Here is a 26,150-nt window from a genome sequence, read left to right as displayed (position 1 = left end):
CATTTTAAGACCAAAATGACGAGGCTCACTGCAGCAGTTACAGAGAGAGGCATGACAATTTCTCAATGTAAAGTGAATTGGAGCCAAAGCCAATGGAGCCGGACGTGCGCCCATGCTCACTTCACGTGGCGGGTAGCAGGTTAGCTATGTCCATTTATATATACAGTCTATGTCTAATACACAAAACAAGCGCTCACATAGATGGAGGTGGACACTAAGTGAAGCTCGTAGGATGCACAGGAGTCACACACTGACTATGACCAGTCTAACTGCTCTCATTCCTGCTGAAGAAACTAAGTTTTGTAGATCAAATATTATATACTGACTCTGCTCTGACCTGTGTCTGCAGCCTCATCCTCAGTGCTGGTTTCAGTGGCTCGTCTGCAGCTGGTGCTAATTGATGTTTTATTCTTGTGGACATACTCACGTGTGTTTTTATTCTTTCTGCAGCTTCACTTGCACTTAGTTTTCTTTCTGTTGGTACTTATCTTTCCCTTGAACCATTTATAAACCACCATCAAACATTTGCAAGCAAAAAGTGTTTAGTTTTTAGTGTACATTTTATACAACACAGCATATTAATACATCCATTCATTTTCCCTTTTACAAATTATAGACCAGAAACAATGCTACATTATATATGGTACAAGTCAGCAGCTTTGGTGGTTAAAGCCGGAAACAAGCAAATTAGAACACCTCCTGTGAGTACACTATACTGATAAAAGGACAATATGTTGTTGAGAGTGGCCTAATCTTTAACAACTTCACCAAACATTTGCCCTTCTTTGCAGTTTGGTGAAGCTCTCCAGTTAATATCCTTTGCTATTGTTGTTGAAATTGTGAACTTGAAAGTACTATGTGAAAGGGGTGGGTTGATGGGGCGCATAGCAAACAGTTATCACTGCTGTTATGTACCATTTAATATGTGCTGCACATCGCAGCTTTAAAGAGGCATTATCTTCTCACAGATCCAGAAGTTGATATCTTCACACTTCAAGTCGTTCCATGTATGTTCTACTTCAAAGAATCTCGATTCAACACAGTCTTCATTTTCAAGATTCATGCTGGGTTCACCGGGACCCCAGTAGCTGAAATGTTCAGATTTTGAATTAATTATATTTTCTTAGATAGAGATGAGCATTCCTGAATAATGTTCACGTGAAAACCTTGTGGTCAGCGGAGTGTTGTCCACCCACATCCACTTCCCCTGTGTCATCGTAAGTCCGATCCACATGAAGCGATGAAACGTCCTTACGAATTCCTTTTATGAGAAGAAATGAAATAAATTGCAAATATTATATATATAATATATTGCAAAAATAGTTAATTCTGTAACTGCCCCATTTTCTTTGTATTAAGTCTAACACTTTTGTTTTATTGTTGGTTTTCAAAGGCTCATCCATCAACTCAACTTCTACTATCTACTATCTACTGAAGGCACTGAAGAGTATCCTCACGCTTTCCTGTACATATTGTTGTTGTTGTTGTGTCTGTGGGCAAGACACTTAGTACAGCTTGCCTCCAGTGTCTGTGTTCACTTGTGTGTATGTGAATGAATATTAGAAAATGTCTCTCATTTATGCACCAATTAAACTGTTGAGTCTTTTTCTCATGTTTCCAGGTTATGAGCCCTGAGTTCAGTTGATTTTCATAATTCATTCTTGCCTTGTTTATGTAGATCTAGTGCCTCACCTGCTCCTGTTTACTGTTGATCACGATCAAGTCTGCGTTTCTCTGCATACAGAATCTTCTGCTGTTCTCCCAGTTTCTCTTAGCAGTGGAAATGTAGTAGAGGCTTGTGTTAAAGTACACCCAATTATCTTGGAAAAATGGAGCTGAAAATAAATTTTTTTAAAAACCCTCAAAGAACATAAAAATACAGATCATAATTGACTGCATTAATAATGTGTATAATTCTGACCAAAATCTTCTTTTTTCTTAACAGTGAAATTCTTACAAGTCCCATCTAGGTCCAGAGCATTTGTATCGGTGGCTGCCAGAGCAAGAGAATAGTTTTAGTGAATTTAATTTAGATTTTTGGTAACATAAATTGACACAAGGTATAAAACATACAGAGAAAAATGCGCAGAGTAACATTGAGCGTAGCTTGAAGGATGCACAGTAGTCCAAAACTCAAAAGAACCAATCTCAGCCACTTCTGATCTGTCAATACAAAATATTACAAATGTTTTATTACAAACATCTGTCCAAGATAAACTAGGACGAGACGATGACAACTGTTTTTACAGGACAAACACATTTGGTGATTTGACATTTCCCATGAAGTTCTAGTGTAATTATGTGTAAATACTGGTAATTACACATGAAAATACTGTTCACAGATACACACATCAATAGTAAAGCTGTACTAAAACGCATGGAGCAGAAAATATACAAAATGTGTACAAGATATAACAAAGGTGTAACAACTGTAATGAAAATGAACTAACTGAACACTCTGAACACTCTGAAAACCCTGAACACACTGAACAAACATGCAGTAGAAAAAGTACATGTGTACAAAGACATAACAAAGCACTAAAACTGTTATGTGTATTAAAGGTGTAACAAAGGTAAAGCTTTGCAGCTGGTTTTGAGTTAAAGAAGTTTTGTCTCCAAACAAAGAGACCATTGTTATATCAGATATAACTATTTACAGCTGTCACATCTTGGTTAGTTGTACACATTTACACTATGGTGGACAATAATGTTTAAGTTAAGTTACATGTGATTACCAGTGTGAGCAACTACATAGGAACCACAGCTTGTGTTAACCAACTTGTCACTTTCACTAAATAAATGCTGTCAGAGGTGATAGTACCAAAAGTGTGAACGCTAGAAATGAGTCCATGATGTTTTATGAAGTGATGCACCAGCCTGAGACTCACCGTTGGATGAGCTAGATGGCGTCTTGGGTACATTGACGTACTCCATGTTGATGTTCCTGTGTGCCATGTTCAGCTCCGCATCCGACAGTGGTTTGGAAGTGTGATTTCTAAGAATATTATGGTCGAATACTAAACCAAAATAAGCTTCCTCTTTTTTGTCTGTAATGAAACTTTGTGGTCATTGTTTTCCACACCGACATTCACGCCTCCTCTTAAAATGTCATGCCTTGTCTTGAACTATAGGCACAGAACAATTATAACACAACAAGATCCACATTGGTTTGTTCTTTTTTATATTTGCATTTCTGTGTGGAGTTTGCATGTTCTCCCTGTGGGTTTGCTCCAGGCACTTCTGTTTCCCCCATCAACCCAAAACATGCACCATAAGTGCCCAATCCCCCAGCTAAAGTACTCCTGACCGGGACAAGCAGCAAGGTTACCAACATGGGCCCCGGAGCATTGCCCTGTGGTGCTCACTGCTCCTGATGAGGTGGTCTACCCAGTGGCATGAAGAATGGGTCAAATGCAGTGGACAAATTTTCCTGTGGGGACAATAAAGTCTAACTTAACCTTAACCTTACTCACGTCAATCAATAGGGAATAATGTTACAGTTATTGCTATTACTTAAGAATAATAATAATAATAATAATAATAATAATGATAATAATAATAATAAAAAAAAACATGTCACAATGCATGAATGACACATCTACGTAAAGGAATCTCAGTACAATTGCATTATCTGCCCACAGTTCCTTTTTTCTCTCTTTAGACACTGCAGAAACTGTGAAAAACTTCCTTTTTTTGTAGATTTCACAAATTTCTTCATAGATCAGTCACCATGACACAATGTGTCTTCAAAAAACCCCAGTATGCCATAGTGTTTAGTGTTTAGTAAAGACAAGATCGGCCAACAGCTCAGCAACCTTTGAAGTGCCAACTCCTGTGACGTGTCACTTTTATCATGGAGATGTCTGTTTATGTTAATGAACCAGCCAATCCAAGGCCCAGCCGCCAACCACAACTATTTGGTGAGAAAATATTTGGTGCAAAACATTTCATGACTAATTTCATGTTTAGATTTTAGTAATTCATATTTGAAGATTCTAATATACTATTATTCATTCTAGTTTGGATCACTAGATTTTTTTTCTTTGTGTAATTTTGAAAGAGTTGTTTTGAAATTACAGAAAGGAGATACGTGGATATTCTTTTTTTGAGCTTTGGGCTGCTGTGTCTCACACAAGCCACTCTTAACATCACTTTGCGATTGACTGGTGAGTCTGTAGCTTTACTTTGCAATGATTTTATAATTTTACATTTTCATCCATTTTTTCTATCCCAGCTTCAGCCAACTGTGAAAACAACACCACTGTAATCGAGACTCAGAGCTCACCTCCATGTGAGGCAGACAGGACCACACAACAATGCACCAAACTGCAGGAGCGAGTCAATGCTTTAAATAAAGACAAGCGCCGTTTGGCAAAAGACTTATATGACCTCACGGTACAGATGAATGAACTCAATAACCAAGATTTTAATAAACAAATGAACGAATTAAATAACAAAATTAATCAACTCAATAATGACATTAATGACCGCAATAACCAGATTAATGATCTCAAGAACCAAAACCAACAATTAAACAAACAAAAACAAGAGCTCAATGAACAAAAACAAGAGTTTAATAAACAAATTAATGAACTCCGTAACCAAATTGATAGACTTAATAATCAAAACCAAGGACTTACTGCCCAGATCGAAGTCATGAAAAAGGAAAGAGTCAACGGAAATGTAAAACTGTGTAACACCCGCGATGGTAAGAACACACGAAGAATGAACCTTTTGTTTATTTGCAGTACTGTTCTGGTCCAGAAAAGGCCCTGATGTCTCTTACAGGGAGGCCTGTCTGTCCTAATAGCTGGAGGGAGATTAGAGGCAGGTGTTATTTTCTGTCCAGTGAGACGAGGTCCTGGAACAGCAGCAGGGCGTTCTGTCAGGACCATGGAGCTGATCTGGTGGTGATCAATGATGAACAGGAGCAGGTACTACAGTGTCTGTAACCTCCAATACGTGATCAGCAAATGGGTTTTATCTGTGTCCTTGTTCAACAGAGGGATCTCTATGCAATGGATGGCAACCCTAATCTGCTGTTCTGGATCGGTTTGTATGACGATACCAGCAAGGGGACTTTCAAATGGGTGGATGATACTCCTCTAACTAGAGCGTAAGAGAACCCTTTTTTGTGGCTATAGAAATGTTTTTGTTAGAAAGATGAAACACAATTGAATGTTTTATTGCAAGACAGTCGATCATCTCTCTCTCTACCAATCCACTGTATAAATAAATGAACATAGCTAATCGGCTCACTGCTGCTTTCCAAATAAGGAGTGATCATGGGCGTGCTTCCAGCTCCAATTCACTTTACATTGAAAAACTGCTGCCCCTCTCTCTGTAACTGTAGTCTTAAAATGTTCGTATTAACCCGCTCTACACAATCCTGACCATTTTATCTGATTATTGTGTCAGTAAATCAAGATATGAACATTAATAACAGACGAATCAGGCGCTTTCTTTCCCCGAAGTCGCTCACTCTAGTGTTAGCAACAGGTTTGATTGACAACTTTGCTAAGCGGTTGCCCCTTGCAAAACTAGTGTTGTGGGCATGAAGAGGCGTTACCTTCAACAGGATCTCTCTGGATTGGCTCTTCTGGCTCCAAATTCGCTCCTTTGACCTTTAGCCTCGATGAGCTTCATGACATCACATTCCTTTAGTCCATTTCTTTATGCAGTTCATGCTCTGCTTTGTTGCAGATATTGGCAGGTTGGACAACCAGGTGATGGTGGACTGAACAATCAGGAAAACTGTGTAGAAATGTACCGCCAACACCCAGTGCTTTTCAGTTGGAATGATGCCCCCTGTGAACATTCACGGCAATGGATCTGTGAGAAAGCAGCACATCAGTGAAGTTGTAAAGCTGGGCCTCGGAGCAATAAGGTCCTGCTGCTTGGCCTGTGTTTTGTCACAGCTGGTGTAACAAGTGTAACAAATGATGTAATAAAAGTTCATTTAGTGGTCATTTATGTGAGTGTCTCTGTGTGCAAAATCAATGAACTTTCATGGATGTACAGACAGAGCTGATCAGTGGCGACTGATCTGTCTTAAGATACAGGAAGAAGTTGTTGAAGATGTGGTAACTTCATATCTATGTTGGCAAATTTTTGTTAATTATTATTTTGATTTTAGAAGTTTCAGGATCATCGGCTCAGGGTCACTGATGAAGGCTGAACTAAATAAAAAATTATAATTGTTATCTACATTTGTTTTATGTTGATAAAAATCAGAATTTTAATTATCATGAATGTACATTTCTAATAAAATATATTTACTTTGTGTACAAAAATACCTAAAAGTATTAATTTTAGAATACTTAAAACAATACATTTTCATCATGTATGTGTATCAGTACTTAATAATATACATTACATTTCTAATTAATAATTTACATTTATAGATAGTAGTAGTAATAGCAAAAAATAAAATAAAAATAACAACAACAACAACAACAACAGCAACAACAATAATAATCGTAATAATAATAATAATAATTATATATATAATATTGTATATAATATAATATTGTGTAGACAATCTTACACTGATGCAATACTCTGTTCTATGATCTCTAACCATAAATGCAAATGAAACGTGTGCAGCATTAAATATAGGTTATTGAAGCACAGTCAAAAGAACGACTTAAATGACTCTTTAATAAACATTTGGCCTGAGTAACATACAATATGTACAAGGCAGAAGCAGATGTAGCTATAATAACACCAAGTGTTACAAAGGCAGATGTTATTTACACACCACTGACACAGTCGGGGTTGTTACGACCCAAGCGTGGATGAAAAAATATTTAAGAAGAAAACAAAGGTGAGGGTTCAAAGCTGTTTATTATTTTTGTAACTTCTGGTTCTTCTTCCGCTTTTCCCCAAACTACAGACTCTGAAAAATGACTTGGTGGGGTAGTGTGAAGTGGATAGCACTATGAAGTCCTGTTAATATTCACTTTACAGACACCACTGATAGTGTCTGAGCTCTAAGCTAGAGGCACTTTTGTTTTTAGAGTTGTTAAGACTTGTTAAAGTTGTTAAATCCAGTTCAGACCTGGTTTAGGTTTTTAGTCCTGGGTAAGTTCTACTACACCTGATTTAGTCCAGGGTCAGACCTGGTTGATGTCTGGCTTAGTGTTATAGTAGCCTCAGTATAGATCTAGTTCAGTTCTCTGATTTTGGAAGGTTTTAGTCGAGTTAAATGATTGTTGGTTTTATAGAATTTTATACAGTGATTCACGTAAAAGTCAACAAAAAACAAATACACAGATAATATGATACAAAAAAGTCTCTTTTATAAAGATTGAAGTGTTCTCTTAATGTAACAACTAAATATTATTTCCTCCACATTATGTTAACATATACTGTAATCTGTAATTTGAAAATAATTGTACGTTTTAATTATAAATAAATCCAATTCGTTTTGTATTTTGGGAGAACTAGAAAATAAATGACATAGGCTTGCAGTGGCTTCAGGTTTAGCAAATGTTAATGCTGCCATCTAGTGGATATTACTTGTTATTGCCTTCCTTTTACTGCCGCCAAAGTTCAAGTATAAACCACTCAGTACTCACTAAACACACTGAGCAATCTAGTTAAATAGCTAGGTAAATATCTCTTCTCACTTATTGATTTGTATAATGATTTACAAATGTTTTAGGCCACATATCATTCAAGTATCTTTATTTTGAACTATCAAGTATCAGATAAAACACAAAACATAGGAGTTAGTAGTAACCAAGGTCTTAAAGATTTCTCTAGTATTCACACTTGTAAACATGACTGACAGGCAAAATAGTGTAGAGTTAACTGTTCATTCAGTAAAACATTTGTCATTGTTACATGTTTTATAATAATGAATACACTGAATATATGCAATATTTAGTCTTGCATAACTTGTAAAACTAATGTACATTTAAAGACCTCATATTACACTAGCTTTGTAATAATGTTGATTCCTCATCAAAAAAATACCTAGAGTTGTGTTTAGTTTCATTCACACATGTTTAAGACACAAACCCTGCAGATTTATGCTGTTTGTTTTTTCTCTCAAACTAAAAACACCACCTTATGATGTCATTAAGTGGTAATACAGGAAGTGCTCCAACTCCATGCACTTTCATTAGAATCATTTGGATAATTTCAGCCCTGAAACTGCCAATCTCTACAGAACAAAAGGTAAAAGGAAGCCGTTAACTTGAAAACTACCACTACATGACATCATAAGGTGTAACAGAACATTTTAGGCTTTACAGATGTAGATAACATACGTCTAAAATTGTAAACTTGACCAAAGTTACATAACTAGAAAAAAACTATCCCAGATTTTTAGCTAAATCTTATTGCGACAATTTTGGTTTGTTCACAATGAGTAGGTTTCAGCAAAAAAGTTTTACAATTGATTCCAATTTGAGCTCAATCAGATTTTGTATGCGCAAATGGGAGCTAATTTTGAAATGTGCAAGCTTCAAGCCTCTCTGAAAAAAAAAACAGTCTTGATGCCACAGTATTGGACATTTACCGACCAATCTCAAATTTGCTGTTTTTAGGCAAAGTCCTCGAAAAGTTGTTTACCAAAAGCTTATTAACTTTCTACAAATGAACAACTCCTTTGATGTCTTCCAATCAGGTTTTAGACCCCACCACAGCATTGAGACTGCTCTTATCAAGGTGACAAATGACGTCTGCTTGAACAGTGATGCAGGCAAAGTCTCAGTCTTGGTCCTGTTAGATCTAATGTGCTGCCTTTGACACTGTGGATCATGGGATCCTCTTACAGAGACTAGAGGACTGGGAGGGCCTCTCTGGTACGGCACTAAAATGGTTCGAGTCCTATCTAGAAACAGTACTTTGTTGAAATTGTAAAATGTGTCTCAGATAAAATATCCCTGAGCTGTGGAGTGCCCCAGGGGTCAATCCTGGGACCCCTGTTGTTCAATCTCTACATGTTGCCATTAGGCCAGTTAATACGCAGCAATAATGTGTCCTACCACAACTATGCAGATCTATGTCTCACTCCAGTTCAATAAAATTAAGCGTCTGGCCAACATTGTAACATAAGTCAAGACATTCTTTTGCTTATTATTAAGGCACACATTTGAATCAAGACGATGATATGCATATTTGTTTTTGCAAATGATGACATGCATGTTGCTTGGATACTGTAGTCAAGGTGGAGGCGAAGTCTTCGTCGAGACAGTTGGCAACTTTTATCATTGGGAAAGCAATAGGCCCAACACCCTGTACAGGCTCGGGTCTAAAAGAACAACATTGAATGAGAGGGTGTGCCCATACTTTTGATTGGTGTATGTGTTCATGAGTAGTGTAGTGTATGTGTTCATGAGTAGTGTAGTAGTGTAGTGTATGTGTTCATGAGTAGTGTAGTAGTGTAGTGTATGTATTCATGAGTAGTGTAGTAGTGTAGTGTATGTATTCATGAGTAGTGTAGTAGTGTAGTGTATGTATTCATGAGTAGTGTAGTGTATGTGTTCATGAGTAGTGTAGTAGTGTAGTGTATGTATTCATGAGTAGTGTAGTAGTGTAGTGTATGTATTCATGAGTAGTGTAGTAGTGTAGTGTATGTATTCATGAGTAGTGTAGTAGTGTAGTGTATGTATTCATGAGTAGTGTAGTGTATGTGTTCATGAGTAGTGTAGTAGTGCAGTGTATGTATTCATGAGTAGTGTAGTGTATGTGTTCATGAGTAGTGTAGTAGTGTAGTGTATGTATTCATGAGTAGTGTAGTGTATGTGTTCATGAGTAGTGTAGTAGTGTAGTGTATGTATTCATGAGTAGTGTAGTAGTGTAGTGTATGTATTCATGAGTAGTGTAGTGTATGTGTTCATGAGTAGTGTAGTAGTGCAGTGTATGTATTCATGAGTAGTGTAGTGTATGTGTTCATGAGTAGTGTAGTAGTGTAGTGTATGTATTCATGAGTAGTGTAGTGTATGTGTTCATGAGTAGTGTAGTAGTGTAGTGTATGTATTCATGAGTAGTGTAGTAGTGTAGTGTATGTATTCATGAGTAGTGTAGTGTATGTGTTCATGAGTAGTGTAGTAGTGTAGTGTATGTATTCATGAGTAGTGTAGTAGTGTAGTGTATGTATTCATGAGTAGTGTAGTAGTGTAGTGTATGTATTCATGAGTAGTGTAGTAGTGTAGTGTATGTATTCATGAGTAGTGTAGTGTATGTGTTCATGAGTAGTGTAGTAGTGCAGTGTATGTATTCATGAGTAGTGTAGTGTATGTGTTCATGAGTAGTGTAGTAGTGTAGTGTATGTATTCATGAGTAGTGTAGTAGTGTAGTGTATGTATTCATGAGTAGTGTAGTGTATGTGTTCATGAGTAGTGTAGTAGTGTAGTGTATGTATTCATGAGTAGTGTAGTAGTGTAGTGTATGTATTCATGAGTAGTGTAGTAGTGTAGTGTATGTATTCATGAGTAGTGTAGTAGTGTAGTGTATGTATTCATGAGTAGTGTAGTGTATGTGTTCATGAGTAGTGTAGTAGTGCAGTGTATGTATTCATGAGTAGTGTAGTGTATGTGTTCATGAGTAGTGTAGTAGTGCAGTGTATGTATTCATGAGTAGTGTAGTAGTGTAGTGTATGTATTCATGAGTAGTGTAGTAGTGTAGTGTATGTATTCATGAGTAGTGTAGTGTATGTGTTCATGAGTAGTGTAGTAGTGCAGTGTATGTATTCATGAGTAGTGTAGTGTATGTGTTCATGAGATGGTGAACTGAAGACATCTGTATTGTTTCTGAATTATATTTGCCATTTGAGTTTTATTCGATCCTTTTGTTGTTGTTTTTATACCACTGTACATAGCAGAAATGAGAAGGCAGCTCCGATAGCCAATCCCAAAAATATGAAGAAACCCATGAGAGAACCAGCCGTCTTTGCATCTTTATTGTGAACAAGCCTGCAGAAATAACAACAGATGTGGTTAAAACTCCTCTGACCCTCTGCTTTGCATCCTCTGCATCTTCTGCTCCTGACTCTCTGCTCTGCATAGTCTGCTCCTGATCTTTTACTCTGCATCCTCCACTCCATCTGCCCCTCTCCTCTGCATCCTCTGCTCCATCTGCCCCTCTCCTCTGCATCCTCTGCTCCATCTACCCCTCTCCTCTGCATCCTCTGCTCCATCTGCCCCTCTCCTCTGCTCCATTTGCCCCTCTTCTCTGCTCCATCTGCCCCTCTCCTCTGCTCCATCTGCCCCTCTTCTCTGCTCCATCTGCCCCTCTTCTCTGCCCCTTCTGCCCCTCTTCTCTGCTCCATCTGCCCCTCTCCTCTGCTCAATATTACACTTCTATGGGGTATTAACTGCTAACACATATTATATTTAGATCACCACATTACCTTTAATTGTTTTGAAAATGCTATATCCACCAAAAACATGTGTATGTACTTTATTAACATGTCTAATATGTTTCCCTAATGAAACTACTGCACATTGCATCAGGTTTGTGAAGTTGTAGTATTTTATGTCATGCTTTGGAATACTGTATTCATGGAAAATTGCTGTGGGAGCATGGATGGTGTAGATTTGTGGGCTGAGATTTGGACAGGATTATACTGCTAAAGGTATAATAGGGTTCAAATAGGGCCTGGAAGAGATCGTTAGATTACTCAAACACGCATAACGACATAAAATTTCTTCAGGCATGTTTTTGATTATTAGAAGATGGCGGAAAGCTCCAAAAAGGTGATTTTGCATAGTATCCCTTCTTTAATATTAAACTTACTTTGGAGCATATCCTGTACACAGGGTCGCCAGGTATCCATTGGTGAAAGAGAACAGCGCCATCAGGAGGCTGAAGGCGGCATCGTGACTGAATAGAACCGACAGTTTGGAGTTTTTAATGTTACACATCATCAACAGGGGCACAAACACAACACGGGCCACGACCAGAACTGGGAAAAAGCGGCTGTTTTCACCAGGCTGAAAACAAGAGAAAATATTACACTCAGAATGAACATTGAACATTTTTGGAGTTAAAAGCCTATATTGCACTATTTTTTTTATCTATGCTATGATGTTGTTTCCTCATCACAAAGAAACACAGAGTTGTGTTTTGTTTCATTCATGCAACACACAAATCCTGCATATTTAAGCTGAGTTTGTCTCTCAGACAGAAAACACTGTCTTACTCAACTAAAGACATTACCTGTGAAAAAAGCTTGATTCTGAGAGGAGTTTGGATCAGATACATAGAGATTCGTAATACTTTTTATCAATTTTCCCGCACCCCTTTCAGTGGAATAATTAATCGCCAGGACAGCTGAATGCAGCCCTACAGATACCTCACTCCATGTTTTTACTTTCTGCTGTCATCTGTATAAATCTTACAACAAACGACGACAACTACAGCTGATCAACAAAAATAACTGGTTGACTAAGATGGCTCAGCGACTGAAAGACTATGGCCTTATATGACACAACTGAGTCTACACTAAAACCAGTATGGCAGAACATTCCCTTTGAACATGTCATTGTTTCCACTCACCCACTGGACGAGGTAGGGAATGCTGCGTCCCACCATGTCCATGACATTGAACACGATGAAACAGCAGACGCAGGTGAACACTTTGGCTGTGAGAAAAAACAACACAAATACATACGGTTATTTATTATAGATAAGAACTAATTTCTAGCAGTCAGTTGGGTCTTTTTAGTAAAGAAGTCTTAGGCCAGTTATTTTTTTCATTTCCATTTGAGCAGACAGAAGAAGGAACTGTATGTAGCCTGTGCTGCTCTTACTGGTTTAAAAAGGTACTGCAGTCACAACTAAACCTGAGCTGTCAGTACCTTCACCTGCAGCTACAGGACACACATGTGTTGTTTCCATTCCATAAGTCATGTTAGAATGTTGTTATGTTCTCAATAACATATTTCATTCACACATGTTTCAGTAACACTTTATTATTAGTCTGTCTACATCGCCAAAATGCTCTGTTCCACCTTGTGATGTCTTGAAGAGGTAGTTTTCAAGTTAACACCTACCTTGTGTTCAGTAGAGATTGGTAATTCCAGGTCTGAAATAATCCAAATGATTCTAGTGAAGGTGTGTGGAGTTTAAAAAACACAGTGGAGCACTTCCTGTTTTACCACATGACATCACAATGTGGAACAGACAGCATTCTAACAGAGAAAATATGAAAAAAAAAACTAGATTAATTTCTGCATTATCAATGAGCGATCACCCAGCTCAATATTTTATTTTTAAAATGTTTGTTCATTTCTTTGTAAATTTTGCCTATATTTTAATCAGATGGGAGCAGCTAAAATGAATACTTTTAAAATGCAGATTTGTGTTATAATACAGTGAGTTCTTGGGTCTAATCACTGCTATGATCAGATTCAACATTCATTGAATTTACTTTTTGGATATTTCATGTAGTAGCATCGAGTCGAATTGAGCTGATCAGACCAGAGCTGATGGTTCAATGATTTAAAATTTTTCAGTCGACCTTTTGCACATAGTTCGTGTGTTTCTTTAGCCTGTTTCACATCGTTAAATCTGTCAACACTTGTCACACTGTCATCTACATAATCACAATGAACTGTGAGTCTACAGGATACTTTGTTTGCCAAATGATTGAGGCCATAGTTCACACAGCCGGGTGTCATCCTGTTTGCAAGTCACCATCTCTCCACCATAAGAACCAAGTAGTTGTGATCGTTTGCATTGACTTTGAACAGCTGGAACATTTTTTCTATGTCGCACATTAAGGCTACTTAATGCTGTTGAAAATATACAAGTACAACAGCTAAATTATTAATCAGGACCACTCAGTAAGTGTTCACTGAGACAGGAGCCTTTGTGCTTAACTGTTTTAAGCATTTATATTCATTACTTTCACATATCACATAATGTTCCCTGTGTTGTGATGTAATGTCACGAGTGTCAATGGCACGTAAGGATATTTCCCATTGTAAAAGTTCAAACTTATGTGACAGAGCTTCTACAGCTTAATCACAAATATAAAGGTCAACCACAAATATTTAGTTTGTCCCTGACATCTAAAACAAGAAAATCAAGTCAACAGTAGAAAGCAGTGAATAGTTAACAGTGACACTACAGACTACAGAACATTTATCACTGATACAAACAGAAATGAACCTTTCTCTTTTTACATGAGGTTAATTTGATAAAATGGTTGAAGTTGAAGTGTCTAAAACAGCTTCATGGACAAAAATGAGGCAATAAAGAGCAAAGAAACTCATTTTGTCTGTTGTGTTGTCTAGTTCTGCCACAGTGGTACTCAGTCGAATGTTGATGGGCTTTTTTTCAAATAAAATCTCCATAACGACTATTGGTTATGTTCACGTTGTTGAATTTGATGATGTCATAATTTTATAATTCAATGGGAAATTTATTATTATTATTTTTTGAAAGAAATTTCCAAAATAGAAATACACGAATGTTGGATCTTATCTTTATGTGTTTGGGATTAGCTCCACAAAGTCGCCATATTAATGTCTGTGTAATCCCTCAGTCGTCCAGGTCTGATCTATAGTAAAAGCTGAAGTTAAATCTGTCAACTGGACAAAAAGTTGTAGGAGTGAAGATGTTTCGCTGCTCATCCAAGACGCTTCTTCAGTTCTGGGGAAGCAGCTTGAACGAGGAGCGAAACATCTTCACTCCTTCAACTTTTTGTCCAGTTGACAGACTTAACTTTGGCTTTTACTTTGCCATATTAATCTCACATCTTAAAGTTCTTTTAACTGACAATAATCACATATTTGGGGTTGAATAATGGCACCACTTTCTGAAGCTATTGGTGGTTTTCAGATTGTAGAACGTGATGGTGTCAAACAGATTTTCCTATTAAGTAATTAATTACATTGTAGTTTTCCTTGAGATATTCAAAAGGTAAATGTGCAAATGTTGAACCTGATCCTTTCTATCATTGCCGAGACCCAAGAATTCACCGTATTATGATTATTATCTATTATTGGCCTATAGAATACTGTATCATCTGAAACACACCAATAATAATGTATCCATGGTTCGTGTGTACTGACAGAAAAGACGTTGAACTTTGTGTCAGTTTTTGTTTCATGTGTATAGGGCAGTAATTACAGCGATATAAACCATGAACCAGGTCAACAAATCTGCAATCTGACAGTTACACAAGAAATTCCACTTGAGAATTCCGACCTGTCTCCAGCTCAAATTAAACTAGAGGGATTTTACAATGTGAATGTGTAGCCTGTTATGAAACTCCTGATCAGAATCTTACCCCAAGTCTGATTTTCAACATAAACCGTCTGAACTCGGACGGTGACAGCCGGAAAAACAGAGAGAGTGACAGCGAAAATGCAGGTGACGTACAATGCCATGGGCCAGATCTGAAACAGAGGAATCACAACAAGAGCTTTTGTTCAGTAACAATTTAACCTAAGACAGAGAAGACGTTGAACTTTGTGCCAGTTTTTGTTTCATGTGGATAGATCCAGTAATTACACAGATATGAACCATAAATTAGGTCAAATTCTGCATTCTGACCTTTTTAAAGACTTCAAATGCAGTCAGTCGAACCTCTTCCTTCATCACTCCATTGGACTGCAGCAGCTCTTTGGCTCTCAGGTGATTTGGGACTTGAGAAACAACTTTGATTTCTAGAGAAACAAAATTATATTAGAGGTGGAACTGGTGATTATTTTAGTAGCAGAGTCGCCAGCGATAGTGCAGTCACCACATGAACATTTCACTATTCACTATGGATTTTGATACTACAGTGGTAATAAAAATACACACTTTATTTAAACCTATATAACCTTGCATGCAAGATTAATTCTCGTAATTTCTTTTTAGGCCACAAATTCTTAAGAATCCGTCTTGTTCAGCTCCAACTGAAGTGTTCACTTGTGATAGGTTCAGACTGACCAATCACAGGGCAGAACTGTCGTTTAGATGGAAGCCAGCGCCAAGCGAACCAAAACAAACATGGCGATGTTGACAGATTTATTTCAATCTATTTTAGTCAAAATACAGACTATTTTGTTTTTGAAAAACAAGCAGAGGGAAGTGGTTTGTGCTAGTTTACTAGTTTCACTATCGATTAGTATCTTATTTTCGATACTTTTGATGGCTCTAGTCAATGATCAAGTCAAATTTTTATTTCATTATTTCATTTCATATTTCTGAAGTCTGAGGTTTATTTTAATGATGCAGCTGTATTTGTTACTTAACTTTTGACATGTGTTTTAGAGTCTGTGAAGTCCAAATAATAGCAAACAATTATTATTAATATTATAATTAATCAATCAATTATTTACCATTATTCTAAAAAAAAAAACTGTTGCAGTTTTAATTCACGTACAAAACAAAAATATGTGTAAAATCCAACCTGAATCTTTGAGTAGTTTGTTTGATGTTTCCGGCTCATAAACTGAACTTTGATTCATGTAAAAACGAGCAAAATTCTGAAAACAAAACAAAAACAAAAAAACTAAATAAACAAACATTATCAGAACTGAACGTAAATATAGGTTCAATTTTAGCTTTATGCAACAAGTCAAAAATGTTTATTTCCATGTACTTTTCAACAGATATGTAAAATCATGAAGAGTTTTATTTACCAAATATTTAAAGCTGTACTATGTAACTTTTCTGCTACCAGTTTGTCTCCATAAAGATTATATTACTTTGCCTGGAATGTTCAGACAGGTGACACCACCAGGCCATGTTACAGGTCAGATCTGTGGAAAGCCAACCCTGCTCAAAGTAAGATTACATGTTTTTCAGTGACTTTTGTTTTATCAATTATAAACACAACTGAAATCATCTACAAGTTTGAGCACTGTGCAGGTGAGACAGCAGTGAGTGGATGTTATGTGCCTCATTTTACTAAAACACAGTTAAGATCTTTATTTTTTTAATTTTGGTAACTGACACAGATTTATTAGTGCAACACTTTTCTTTTTCACCATGTCCACGACCAAAGTTGGTCTACAGAACAACTGATGCTCAGTGTCTTCTGCCCACAGCAGTGAGGTCGTTAAATCAGAGACTCTGACTGGACTCTATATTACTTTTACTACATTTACTGTTGCACTGAATTGTGGTGGCTGTGTGAAACCCAATTTCATTTTTATGTAACATAAAAATGACAAATAAAACCCTAAAATATAATAAAGTTCAAGATCATTGTAACCTGTCATACATTTCAGTAAAAGTTTTGGTTATACTGTGGATAAGTCTATATGAGGATGTCTGTGTAAATCAGTCGTCCAGGTCTGATCCACAGCAAAAGACAAAGTTTAAATCTGTCAGCTGGACAAATTGTTAGTTGTAGGAGTGAAGACGTTTCACTGCTCATCCAAGCTGCTTCTTCAGTTCTGGTCAGATTGCTGGTGGACACTGCTTTAAATCTAACTGAGGGGAGGGCCACACTGAAACTAAACGGCGATTGTTTCCCGTTTCAGCTGAAACTACCCTATTCAGCCCTTAATGACCCTGCTATTGTTCTCATTGTTCTGGGTCTGAGGATGGAGTTATAAATGGGGGAGAGATTATGTCTCAGGGCCCATTCCTGTTTAAGGAAGGATTGTCTTTCCTAACAAAAACAGCTTATTTAACTCCCTTCTCAAACCATTTATTTTCTCTGGCTAAGATCTGAACTTCACTGTCTTCAAAGGAGTGGTTAGGGGCTTTGAGATGGAGATGTACAGTGGACTGGGGTCCAGAGGAGCTCTGCAGTGTTTTATGCCCTAAATGTAATTTTGTTGTTTTCTTTGAAATTGACAATAAAATCTTGAATCTTGAATCTCTTGATGTGACAAAAGCTTTATGTCGACATTATTAAATTTGTGTTTCTGGTGCTGCTCCTTCAGATATTTTTTTTGTTTTTGCAATTTTTGTCTCTCTTCTTTTTGTGCATTATTTAATATTTTGTCCTTCCATTTACATTAACTTTTACATGTTACATTCTGACAGTTACTCTTACTTGGACCACTACCTAATACTTCTACATGAGTAATATTATTTTGAAGTAACATTAGTACGTAGCGGAGCAGTTTGTATAAGTAGCAGTAGTAGTTTGTGCACTGACCAGATGAGGCAGGAGCAGGTAACACAACAGAGTGACCAGAGTGAACACACACGGAGTGATGAAGTACCCCAGGGCGGCCGACCTGCTGTCTGAGTTACCTTAAAACAGGACACATTTAATACATTCAGCCATTTTAAAGCCCCAGTATGAAACTATTTTGCCAAAAAAAGAAAAAAAAGACTAAACTAAAATAAAAGCATGTATTTTCATTCTGGATGTTTGCACTGAAAAACATACTAACGTGTCCTTACTGAGCGGGCCTGCATCTCAAAATGAACTAACCCTAGAGAAGGACCTCGTCCTCCTTGTTTTTGTAAATCTTGTTGTTTTGACAATAATCATGGACCATGGTAAATGTTCTGAAGTATGTTTTTAACATTTTATTTCCATGTAATCATGCTGTTGACTTTTCCCTCCCAGAGAGTTACTTTAACAATTAAAATTAATTTAATAAAATTTAACAATTTAAGTGTCTATATTGAAAAAAAACAACAAAAAAACAAAAAAAACAAAACAACCTAAAAGGTTTACGTGAGAATAATGTGTGTTTTTCTGCTCTATTTTGCAATTAAATATAATGCCATTTAACATATTTCATTTTTAGGACTTTTAATACTTTGCAGAATCACTGCAGTTTAGGACAACCTGGAATTCTATGCTGGAGTCTGCTGCTTAAATTTCAAATGCAATGTTTCCTTCTATAAACTGTGAATTCTTTTCTTAAATTCCTTGAGCCTCTAAGGACAGAAAATAAGCCTCTGTATAGAAATGTGTGTGGTGAGTTACTGACTGAGGATGGAGAGGAGCATGGCCACGTTTGCAAAGATCCCACCCAGGCCCTGTCCGCTCATGAAGAATGTGCTGTAACGATAAGGAAAAAGGCCGACCAAACCAAAGAGACTGCCTTGGAGAACTGCTCCGAACACTGGAGAAAGAATGACAAAATATTAATATTAAGGCAGTCAAAAGAAAACTCTGATACTAACCGATACAAAAACTAGCATCAAAAAAGGGCTGGTGATATGGAAATATAACTTCATACCATGGGGGCATATTCAAATCCAGGCCTGTGGCAGAGGGTCAGACCAATGTTTTCACTGAAGTAACAGATGCTCATGTAATCTATGTATATGCAGTAGTATTGTTTTGGTGTGAGGAAACACTTCTGGTTGTTTATTTTCTGAACACAAGGGCTACTGTAGGCCATAACCCATGTCAAAACAAGAACAAAACAAGCACAAAACTACAGCAGTCTCAATTGGATCTATGGCATTAGCATTAGCATTAGAACCAACGCACAAGTTCTAAAAGCAGTGTCCTGGGGTTTTTTTTTTTCAGTTTTAAATGAACACAATATACTCAATGTTCTAATTCTGCACATCTCCAAAACAACAAACGTGATATTATCCATTTTTAAAGACATTTTTCACCTCTACTTTATACCTTTAGTTCATTATTTTTTACTTAAATGTACTCAAAGGGATGTGCACAGGTAGGGCCCAGGCTCAAGCACCTACCCCTTTGACTTAAGTGTCCTCCTGGTCGAGCCGTTTTGTTTAGGCTTAATATTTGCCCCGTGAAGACAGCAGATGTTTAATTTTTATTTTTATTATTATTTTTTCTCTCTCCTGCCTCTCACTCATCTGCATGTCACAGCTTCAGACTCCACATGTGTCTTAACCTTAACAGCACATGGCGCCAAATCAAAGACTGTAGGAATAGTTCACAGTCCATAAAGATGTTCTACACAATCCAAGCTTTTAGCCATTATTTTCGGACAATACGCCTTTTATTCACAATGTTATAAGCAGAACAGCTCATGAAATAATATGTCTGTAGATTGAATAGCACAGTTATCGGGTAGTTTAACAACATAACACTTAAGTCTAGGTGTTTGGACACAAGTTTTTGATTGGACTGTGACAGTTCTCTGGAACGTTTGTCCACAGCCCAGTGTGAGGCTGCTGCTCAGACAGTAGCTGTGCTCCGTGTGCTGAAGCAGGGCCAGAGCACAGGGAGGAAGCAGAGGGCTGGGGCTCCACAGAGAACCAAGTGATCAGTCTTTGTAAAATGGAAGTGAATAACAAGCATGGCATAAAAGTAGGCCAGATGTTACAGTCTAATAAACAATTGCATGTTTTGAATCTTGGAGATAAGTAGGCTACAACAATGAGCTTATATCTCATTATTGTTTCAGACTGCTAAAAAGTAGGATTTCTTCACCTAAAACACCACAGATTACAGGAAATTATACATTTTATTTGTATCAAAAGCTCCTTGTGAGAGGCCCAAAACTATACTACTATACTACTAAATATTCTTGTTGGAGTTTTTCTACTAAACCTCAGCAGGCACACACCTGCATACATAATCTCTAAAGAAGCATAATAATTTTTGCTTACTTTTAAAACCCATGGATAAGTTAATTTTAAGCTATATGGAAAGGTGCCCTTTTTTCTTGGTTGAGCACCTGCCCCTCAAAATGTCTTTACACGTCCCTGTGTACTCACATTAAATAAATGTATGTAGTAAAAAAGACTCACTGTTGATGAACCAGATGGTTGCCATAGTGACAATGAAGAAGGCGTCCTGGTCCATCTCCACCTCGACCAGAGCTGCAGTGAGTCCGAACAGGAAAATGAACGCGACCAGACTGAAGGCCACACGGTAGCGCTCTCGCACACTGCACACACCGCATGACACTTATGCCGGGAACAACCATAAACGTTGCATTATTATCTGTTTATGGGGCCAACAGCCTTTTTCATCCTAATTATTCACTGTGATAAGTTCATGTGCGTTTATAAGATCTTTATTATTAGATGTAGACAGTACACAGCTGACTTATTCTTATACAATATATCTGTACTGGGGCAAAATAGATACACACCCTTTAACAACTGAGATAAGACTAAAATATGAACTGATACAGGTTGGAACTCTCACCATAAAAGTTCCATAGTATCCCTTCAAATTGTACTCACTGTTGGTAGAGGCAGGAGTTGAGCAGTGAGAAGAGCAGTAGAGGGAGCTCAGAGAGCAGACACATCCAGCTGTCATAGTTATATTTATGAACATGGAAAGACGTGGAGTTTGAGCTGTAGTTTTCTGACAGACGATCATTAAAATACTGAAAAGACAAGATGAGAGGATACAAAAGAATTGATATACTTTATTAAGACAAGAACGCACAACACTTGATGGATTGGGTTCTACAGTATTAGTTCAGTGGATGGTAAATGGTCCCATTGTTTCCACCTTCAATTCTCATCAAGGAACTATTCCCCCATTTATACACCAATGTCCACAGGCACTGGGGGCAACATGGGCTAAGTGTCTTTAAGTGTCTTGCCGAAGGACACAATGACAGCATTCATCTGGGGGAGCTGGAATTGCACTGCCAACATGTAAGTCAGTGGATCTGACTGGTCTACCAATCATGTTTACATCGAAAGTGGGCTTCAAACATTTAGCTCAGTGGACAAACACTCTACAAACTGCAGTCACCATCTGGTAGGTTGGATGGAACATGATATTACTTTATTTTAATGCATGTCCTTTTATTTTTTATTATTTTTACAGCTGCACATGCAAGACCACGTGTTGTCTTCATAATTCTTCAATCTCTACCTACAATAATTTTTAACACTCTTGAAATTTTACCATGATTCCTCATGGTTTTCCATGATTCTGAGCAAATGCTGACTTGGACAAAAAAAGGTGAACCTGTCATTAGCCTCTGTATTATTTAAGCTAAATGAATAGATTATTTTATGTGGTTTAAGTTTTTACTCATTAACCATAGAATGCATCATGTAAAGAGCATTTATCTTAACAAAAATATGTTCAAATCAGGTACAGGCCCTGTAACTGTGTTTTGAGGGGAAGGGAATTAATTTTTAGTCCATTCAGTGGAATTGGTACAATTATTTCAGGCAAATGTCATTTGAAATCTTGATAGGTGCAGTCTCAGTGCTGTGGCGGTTAAGACATGACTGGAAAACATCAAAGGTTGTTAATTTGGAGAAAGTGAATAAGCTGTTGGTAAAAATCATTTTCAAGGACTTCACCAAAAATGGCAGATTTGAGATTTTAATTGTTCAGCAATGTGGCATCAAGACTGCCCTTCTTTAGGAGAGGCTTGATAACTGCAGTTTTCAAAGCTCTTGGGAATGTTTCAGATTGAAGTGACATGCTAACTAGGTAAGGCAACAACAAACTGTTTAGCACAGACTTTAGAAATCTAGTGGGTAACACATGAACTCAGACTCTGATGATCTTTTGGAAAGTTTTGTCAGTTACAGGTGCGACGTGAGTCAGCTATAAGTGTCCAGGCGGGTGCTGGATTGTTATTTGCACCGGTGAAAAAGAGAGTCCTGATGCTCTCATTGGGTCCCCCTGTATAAATAAAGATAAACAAATAAAAATAAATAAAAATGTCATTTTTAATGTCCTGAACCTTGTCAAACTCATTGCACTTAGATGTGGAAATTAGTTGGCAGTGGAGCTGGAGGGTTTGTTAATTTGTTTACTATTACAAACAGGACACAAGAGTTGTCCACTGCAACTTCCAATAATTTCTTGTTCTACATAAACTGTGGTTTATCTTTTCTCTGTGAATCTCATAATGAACCTGGAGCTTTGCCTTGCACCATTCCCGCTCGGTCGCTTATTCCTCCATGGCGCTTTCTGCTTATCTTTAACTATTTTAACCTTCATCGGGGCAATGGTGTCCAGAACATTCAAAACACTCGAGATCACAGAGTTCAACAAATCATCAACATGAGGCATTTTCAAAGTGTATCATTTCCATGAACAGTGCACCTGTGTTATCATTTATGTGTCCTTCAAACAACTGCAGGATCAACTGCTGGTTTGGGAATAACAGACAAGTCAAAGAAGACACAGAAATGATCAGACAGCAACATCCACCACACTGACATTTGTAATATTTACTGTTTTTGTAATGAGCAGGTCCAGAGTGTGCCCAGCCTTTTAACATCTATTAAACATGTGACTGTCCTAAACCTTTTTGGTATTAAACTGTAAATGTGGTGTTTCAATAGCATTCTCTACTGTTCCTAGTCTTTTTTGGTAACTTTAGTACAAACTAGGTGAATTTGCAGATTTCTGGTCAAAATTGTGTAAAAATAGGCATGTCCTGGCTCCAGTGGGCACTGCCCCTACTCTGATTACAGTCAGGTGTTTCTGACAAACATTTGGCTGCAGGGGCGGAGAATGAAGTGTAGATACCTGTTAGACCAATCACACTATTCCTTACACCTCTAGATCCTGCCCGTTCCTCTCTCACTCTCTTCTTTAGTTCTCCAGGCACTGCCCAGAGTGTATACCACAGAGCAGGGGTCACCAACCTTTTTGAAACTGCTAGCAGGTTAGCTATGCTCATTTATATATACAGTCTATGGTGTATACCTGTGTAGCAGTGATGAAGAAGTTCCAGGGCAGCAAAATCCCCACTCCCTGTACAAAAATGATGAGGCCAACCGCATTTCCACTGGAGACAGAATACAACAAATACAGTTAGATAGAAAAGTGAAGATATTTCTCCTAATGTGGACTATCATACAGACTATAAAACAATAACAGTGAACATTTTAGAAGCAAAATTAAAGCTGCACCATGTAACGTATCTCACAGATCATCCCACCAGTAGCTTGTCTATATCCATTGAGAAAACTGATGATGCCACCAGGCCAAGGTGCCTGTTCGATGCCTTAGGAGGGGGAAGCAGTGCTTCACCAGCACTTTTTACAGTGCGGGCGGAGAGGTGCTGACCGGGGATGTTGTTGGACAGTAGAAAGGATACTTTGAGGATCTCCTCAAGTTCACCCCACATCTTCTGAGGAGGAAGCAGAGACTGAGGACTCGGAGGCGGACTCATTCATCAACCTAGCTGAATTTCCTCAGTGGCAAGACTCCAGGGGTGGATGAGAGGCATCCTGAGTGTCTTAAGTCTCTGGCTGTTGTGGAGCTGTCTTGGCTGACATGTCTCTGCAACACTGAGTGGCTGCTGGGGACAGTGCCATTGGAATGGCAGACTGGGGTGGTCCCTCTGTTTAAAAAGGAGGATCTGCAGTAGGCACTGGAGTCATTTGCAGTCGAGTATGAAGCGACTAAGATGAGACAGCTCCTCCAGATCTGAGGCCATGGTTTTTGACCAGAAAACGTTGGCTTGCCCTCTTCGAGTGGGTGGAAAGTCCCCCACAAGTGGAGGAGTTCAAGTATCTCGGGGTCTTGTTCATGAGTGAGAAGGAAGGGGGGAGGAGGAGTGAGGAGGAGGAAGGATGGAGCGTGAGATTGACAGGCAGATTGGTGTAGCATCTGCAGTGATGTGGTCACTGTATTGGACTGTTGTGTTACTGGTCAGTCTACTTTCCTACCCACACCTATGGTCATGAGCTTTAGGTAATGACCGAAAGGAGAAGATCATAGATACAAACGGTTGAAATGCGCTTCCTCTGCAGGGTGACAGGGCGCTCCCTTAGAGATAGAGTGAAGAGCTTCTTCTTGCAGGAGGACCTCAGAGTAGAGCCACTGCTCCTCCACGTCAAGAGGAGCCAGTTGAGGTGGCTGGAGCATCTGCTCAGGATGCTTCCTGGAGGCATGTCCTACTGGTAGGAGGCCCCAGGGAAGACCCCGGACACGCTAGAGGTCTGGGAATGTCTTGGGATTCCACTGGAGGAGCTGGAGGATGTGTCTGGGGTGAGGGAAAATCTGGGAGTACCTGTTTAGACTGCTGCCCTGTGACTTGACTCTGGATAAGAGGAAGAAAATGGATGGATATGCAAAACCCATAGCAAATCAATAACATCTCCATGGAGACAAGCAAGACCCCACCAAAAAAGTTATATAGTGCACCTTTAAGTCATTTCAATGAAATCTACACGGCCAAAATAGCAAACTTAAATCTTAAAGTGCATGTGACAGGTTGGTCTACGCATTTCACTAAAACATACTTAAGTTAAAATCATTATATTTGACATTTTGCTGAGAATCTTGCCTGTTTTTTTCCCCCTAGATTTTTATTTTTGGTGAACTTTAGAATTTTACTTCCTGGTTGGACACGGGTATTCTATAATTGTTACCTAGCGACCATTATGTTAACAAGAGCATAGACTGTATTTATAAATGGACATAGTTAACTTGCCAGTCGCTGTGTTCCAAATACAAAGCGAGCATGGACGCACTTCCCACTCCACTGAGTCTGGCTCCATTTTACTTTACATTGAAAAATTGTCACCTCTCTCTCTGTGACTGCTGCAGTGAGCTAAATGAATATTGTTGAAGTGCAGATTTTCTTTGTAAGTACTGTGAGTTCTTGAGTCTAGCAGCTAAAACAAATGGATCAGGTTCAACAGTTGTGAATTTACCTTTTGGATGTTTCATGGCAAAGTACAATGTAATGAATAAGGAAATATGGCTCTTCCCTCTTCCCACCTGAGAGTGACATCATCACTTTCTAGAAACTGAAACCACCAATTAGGGTTTCACAGTTATTTTCCATTAGGCCTGAATGATAGAATAGAAATCCTTGTGCCATTTCTGTTTTATTAATAGCATTGTGCTGAAATTTCATCCAGTTCATCCAGAAGAATTCACAAAAAGACTAAACTACAGGATGAACTAACGGAATACAAGATTCACATTTCAGAACATGTTTGTACTGATCTAAACTACAGGGTTAACAGTTTTTTTTGTACAGAATAAGACAGGAGATTTTGTTGTCTGTAGAGGAAATGATAAGGTAATTCAAAAATTGCAGCCTTTGAGATTTTTTCGATTTGATTGATGAAATCAAAGCTCTAAAATGTGATATTATGACATACACTGCTAGAATTACGACATACATATTGTGATTTTACCAAACTCACCGATCGACTGGAGGAGATGCGTTCCTCTCATCCCACATTTTCAGTTTTCCTATTTAAAAAAATGCAATAATGTTAATTTAATCACAACATTTAAGCGGGGAGAGTTATTTTAAGATGGGGTATTATGCAAAATCACCTTTTTTAAGCTTTCTGCCATGTGATAACTTTCCCTCATCCGACGTCTGAAGAGGTTT

General features: G+C 38.0%; 3 protein-coding genes and 1 long non-coding RNA gene across 4 annotated transcripts; 2 read left to right on the top strand and 2 right to left on the bottom strand.

Moving 5' to 3' along the window:
* Positions 1-667: 667 nt before the first annotated feature.
* Positions 668-2,977, bottom strand: LOC117376791 (CD209 antigen-like protein E). Its single transcript, XM_033973370.2, has 6 exons — positions 2,889-2,977; positions 2,074-2,163; positions 1,922-1,993; positions 1,693-1,835; positions 1,167-1,261; positions 668-1,088 (listed from the first exon to the last, which is right to left on the bottom strand). The coding sequence occupies exons 1-6, from the start codon at positions 2,953-2,955 to the stop codon at positions 944-946; spliced, it is 612 nt and encodes a 203-aa protein (XP_033829261.1). The 5' UTR covers positions 2,956-2,977; the 3' UTR covers positions 668-943.
* Positions 2,978-3,806: 829 nt separating this feature from the next.
* Positions 3,807-4,309, top strand: LOC129457039 (uncharacterized). Its single transcript, XR_008649053.1, has 3 exons — positions 3,807-3,920; positions 4,080-4,166; positions 4,235-4,309. It is a non-coding gene; the product is annotated as an uncharacterized LOC129457039 (long non-coding RNA).
* Positions 4,310-4,656: 347 nt separating this feature from the next.
* LOC117376700 (CD209 antigen-like protein 2) lies at positions 4,657-5,857 on the top strand. Its single transcript, XM_033973256.1, has 4 exons — positions 4,657-4,708; positions 4,765-4,934; positions 5,004-5,116; positions 5,704-5,857. Exons 1-4 carry the CDS (start codon positions 4,657-4,659, stop codon positions 5,855-5,857), a joined length of 489 nt encoding a protein of 162 aa, XP_033829147.1.
* Positions 5,858-10,813: 4,956 nt separating this feature from the next.
* Positions 10,814-25,994, bottom strand: LOC117376599 (equilibrative nucleoside transporter 2-like). Its single transcript, XM_033973144.1, has 12 exons — positions 25,957-25,994; positions 23,498-23,579; positions 21,049-21,194; positions 20,608-20,747; positions 18,855-18,989; positions 18,065-18,162; positions 16,361-16,436; positions 15,517-15,629; positions 15,251-15,359; positions 12,511-12,596; positions 11,749-11,945; positions 10,814-10,925 (listed from the first exon to the last, which is right to left on the bottom strand). The coding sequence occupies exons 1-12, from the start codon at positions 25,992-25,994 to the stop codon at positions 10,814-10,816; spliced, it is 1,332 nt and encodes a 443-aa protein (XP_033829035.1).
* Positions 25,995-26,150: the final 156 nt, after the last annotated feature.

The sequence above is a fragment of the Periophthalmus magnuspinnatus genome, chromosome 1, assembly GCF_009829125.3.
Source record: "Periophthalmus magnuspinnatus isolate fPerMag1 chromosome 1, fPerMag1.2.pri, whole genome shotgun sequence".
In the NCBI taxonomy this organism is placed as follows: domain Eukaryota; kingdom Metazoa; phylum Chordata; class Actinopteri; order Gobiiformes; family Gobiidae; genus Periophthalmus; species Periophthalmus magnuspinnatus.
This window is presented reverse-complemented; position numbering and strand designations above follow the sequence as displayed.

Bases quoted from the DNA above. Each gene is read 5' to 3' on its own strand.
- LOC117376791 (XM_033973370.2), bottom strand. From the start codon at position 2,955: ATGGCACACAGGAACATCAACATGGAGTACGTCAATGTACCCAAGACG. The intron at 1,994-2,073 runs GTATGTTTTATA...TTGCTCTGGCAG, and splicing joins TACTCTGCGCATTTTTCTCT to CCACCGATACAAATGCTCTG. The intron at 1,262-1,692 runs GTGAGGCACTAG...TTCTCATAAAAG, and splicing joins TCAACAGTAAACAGGAGCAG to GAATTCGTAAGGACGTTTCA.
- LOC117376700 (XM_033973256.1), top strand. From the start codon at position 4,657: ATGAAAAAGGAAAGAGTCAACGGAAATGTAAAACTGTGTAACACCCGC. The intron at 4,709-4,764 runs GTAAGAACACAC...GTTCTGGTCCAG, and splicing joins ACTGTGTAACACCCGCGATG to AAAAGGCCCTGATGTCTCTT. The intron at 4,935-5,003 runs GTACTACAGTGT...CTTGTTCAACAG, and splicing joins TCAATGATGAACAGGAGCAG to AGGGATCTCTATGCAATGGA.
- LOC117376599 (XM_033973144.1), bottom strand. From the start codon at position 25,994: ATGTGGGATGAGAGGAACGCATCTCCTCCAGTCGATCG. The intron at 16,437-18,064 runs GTCAGTGCACAA...TTTTGTTTTCAG, and splicing joins ACCTGCTCCTGCCTCATCTG to AATTTTGCTCGTTTTTACAT. The intron at 15,630-16,360 runs GTTGGATTTTAC...TTGTTTCTCTAG, and splicing joins CAAACTACTCAAAGATTCAG to AAATCAAAGTTGTTTCTCAA.